This window comes from Pundamilia nyererei, unplaced genomic scaffold, assembly GCF_000239375.1.
Source record: "Pundamilia nyererei isolate P.nyererei 1_Seehausen unplaced genomic scaffold, PunNye1.0 scaffold03178, whole genome shotgun sequence".
In the NCBI taxonomy this organism is placed as follows: Eukaryota; Metazoa; Chordata; class Actinopteri; order Cichliformes; family Cichlidae; genus Pundamilia; species Pundamilia nyererei.
This window is the reverse complement of record NW_005190579.1, coordinates 2,211-4,088: the sequence shown is the minus strand read 5'-3', so window position 1 is coordinate 4,088 and position 1,878 is coordinate 2,211. Positions and strand designations below refer to the sequence as shown.

Sequence of the window (1,878 nt, the reverse complement as noted above, 5' to 3'; positions counted from 1 at the left end):
ATGGATCAACTATTCCCCTGTGGAACGTGGGTGTGACATGCCCGCACTGCTCAAGCAGGTAACTGAAAATGGGATATCAATTTAATTGCTCCTCTAAGTGCATTTATTTTGTTTATTACTCAGTGAGGAGCTGTTGAATGAATGGTACAGTTTGAAAGTATAGAAAGCAACTTCCGCTGTCGCAATTTGAATTAGGAATAAAAAATAAAACATAAGCTTGATGCCTGATGCGGAAAAAAAAAGAAGTTTGATTGTACACTATTGTGTTTACAGAGTTGGGTGTCCAGGCCGCCCACCTGCTTACCCATCAGCCTTTTATGGCTGACGTGTAAAAAGCTAAAATTGCAATGGCAGAATTACTCAAACTTAAGGCTTGGTAATAGAGTTAATATAGGGGAATCATTCTTCTTCATTCTTAATCACATTGGGGGGTGGGTTGGGTGTTTCTAATTCACTTGGGAGTGTGCATCAGAAGGTGCTCATCATTTAGTCCTTAATAAATTGTAAAAGTATTATTTACACTTGCGTCCAGATAAAACTGGCCGTTGTTTTGTAGTTTCAGAAGTGCATTATTGATAATGTGTCTGAACTGGACTTTAGCTTTTCTGACAGAAAAGTTGACTATGCCCATCGTGTTCTGCCAGAACTTACTGACTGGACCTTAGGCATTTACAACAGGACACACCCTCATTGTGGGACCTGTTTCTACAGCAGGAGGTTACTCAGTGCTCAGATAATAGCATTGAAACTTGACTGTGGCACCACTGCTTGTTTGGAGGTAATGCCATGACCTGCCATTGCTGTTTGGCAGGTGATGCTGTGGCTCTTTACAGGTAATGTTAGGGTCTTTAAGGGCAATGCCACAGCTGATTGGAGGCGATGCCAGGAGCTACCATAGCTATCTGGGTGATTCCATGACATTTTGATTATAGGGATAGTGCTATACTTCACTAATGGGTGGTGGCATGGTGGCTACATCCAACTCTTGTATACAGTCTAATTTTGTATTTCTTGCCTTTTTCCCTTATGATCCTTGTTTTCATCCAGGTCCGCCTACTATTAATACCCACTGAGTATTTGGTTGGCACTGTGAGCAGAAATGATGTGGTGAGTAGTAGTCCGGCATGCATGGATATGGTAACCACTGCCATGAAGATGCTAAATGAGTCCATTGTGGAGAGACCTATGCCCCAAACACGCCTGCCGTCTGAAGTCTTATTGGCCGTTGGTGGATGGGTGAGACATTTCCCAAGTGTCAAGATTGAGTTGTACAATGTCCGAGCTGACAACTGGGTGTCGCTGAGCTGGACACGATATCTGGGATTCTACAGTTGTGCTTACCTCAATGGATGTGTCTATTGCATCGGAGGTTTTGATTTCATAAGCTATTCAAGTCATGTAAAAAGGTTCAGCCTCACCAACCAAACCTGGACAGAGGTGGGGTCGATGCATGAAGAGCGGGGCTTTCTCAGTGTGGCCACACTGAATGGCTGCATATATGCTATGGGCGGGTGCCAAAACCAAAAGAAACTGAAAACTGCAGAACGATATGAGCCTGACACCAACCAGTGGACTATGATTGCATCGATGCACAAGCGCAGGGCAGAAGCTGGTGCTGCAACACTACACGGCAAGGTAAGTGGAATTGAGGTAGTGGAAGATCTCTGCCATGTTGGTTTTGTGGAGAAAGTGGTGGACAAAGTTAACTGGTAATGCTAACAACCTTGGTTAACAAGCTGCGTCAATAAAATGTACAGTCAAATAATTCCATTAGAAATGCACCAAAAGATGCCAATGCCTTAATCTGTCAGTACACTTCCCAAAGCAGTCACAAACCCAAATTTTAGCCAGGACGCTATCCATATGGATTAGGTTTTT

The 1,878-nt window shown here is 43.5% G+C and overlaps 1 protein-coding gene across 1 annotated transcript in view; it reads left to right on the top strand.

Annotated features, from left to right (window-relative positions):
• Positions 1 to 1,134: 1,134 nt before the first annotated feature.
• LOC102195694 (kelch-like protein 10) overlaps positions 1,135 to 1,878 on the top strand; it is a gene marked incomplete at its 3' end in the record, with an annotated part of 2,469 nt that continues 1,725 nt past the window's right edge. Inside the window, exon 1 of the mRNA XM_005755780.1 lies at positions 1,135 to 1,635. Within this exon, the coding sequence (XP_005755837.1) occupies positions 1,135 to 1,635 (501 nt within the window). The remainder of the gene's footprint in view (positions 1,636 to 1,878) is intronic.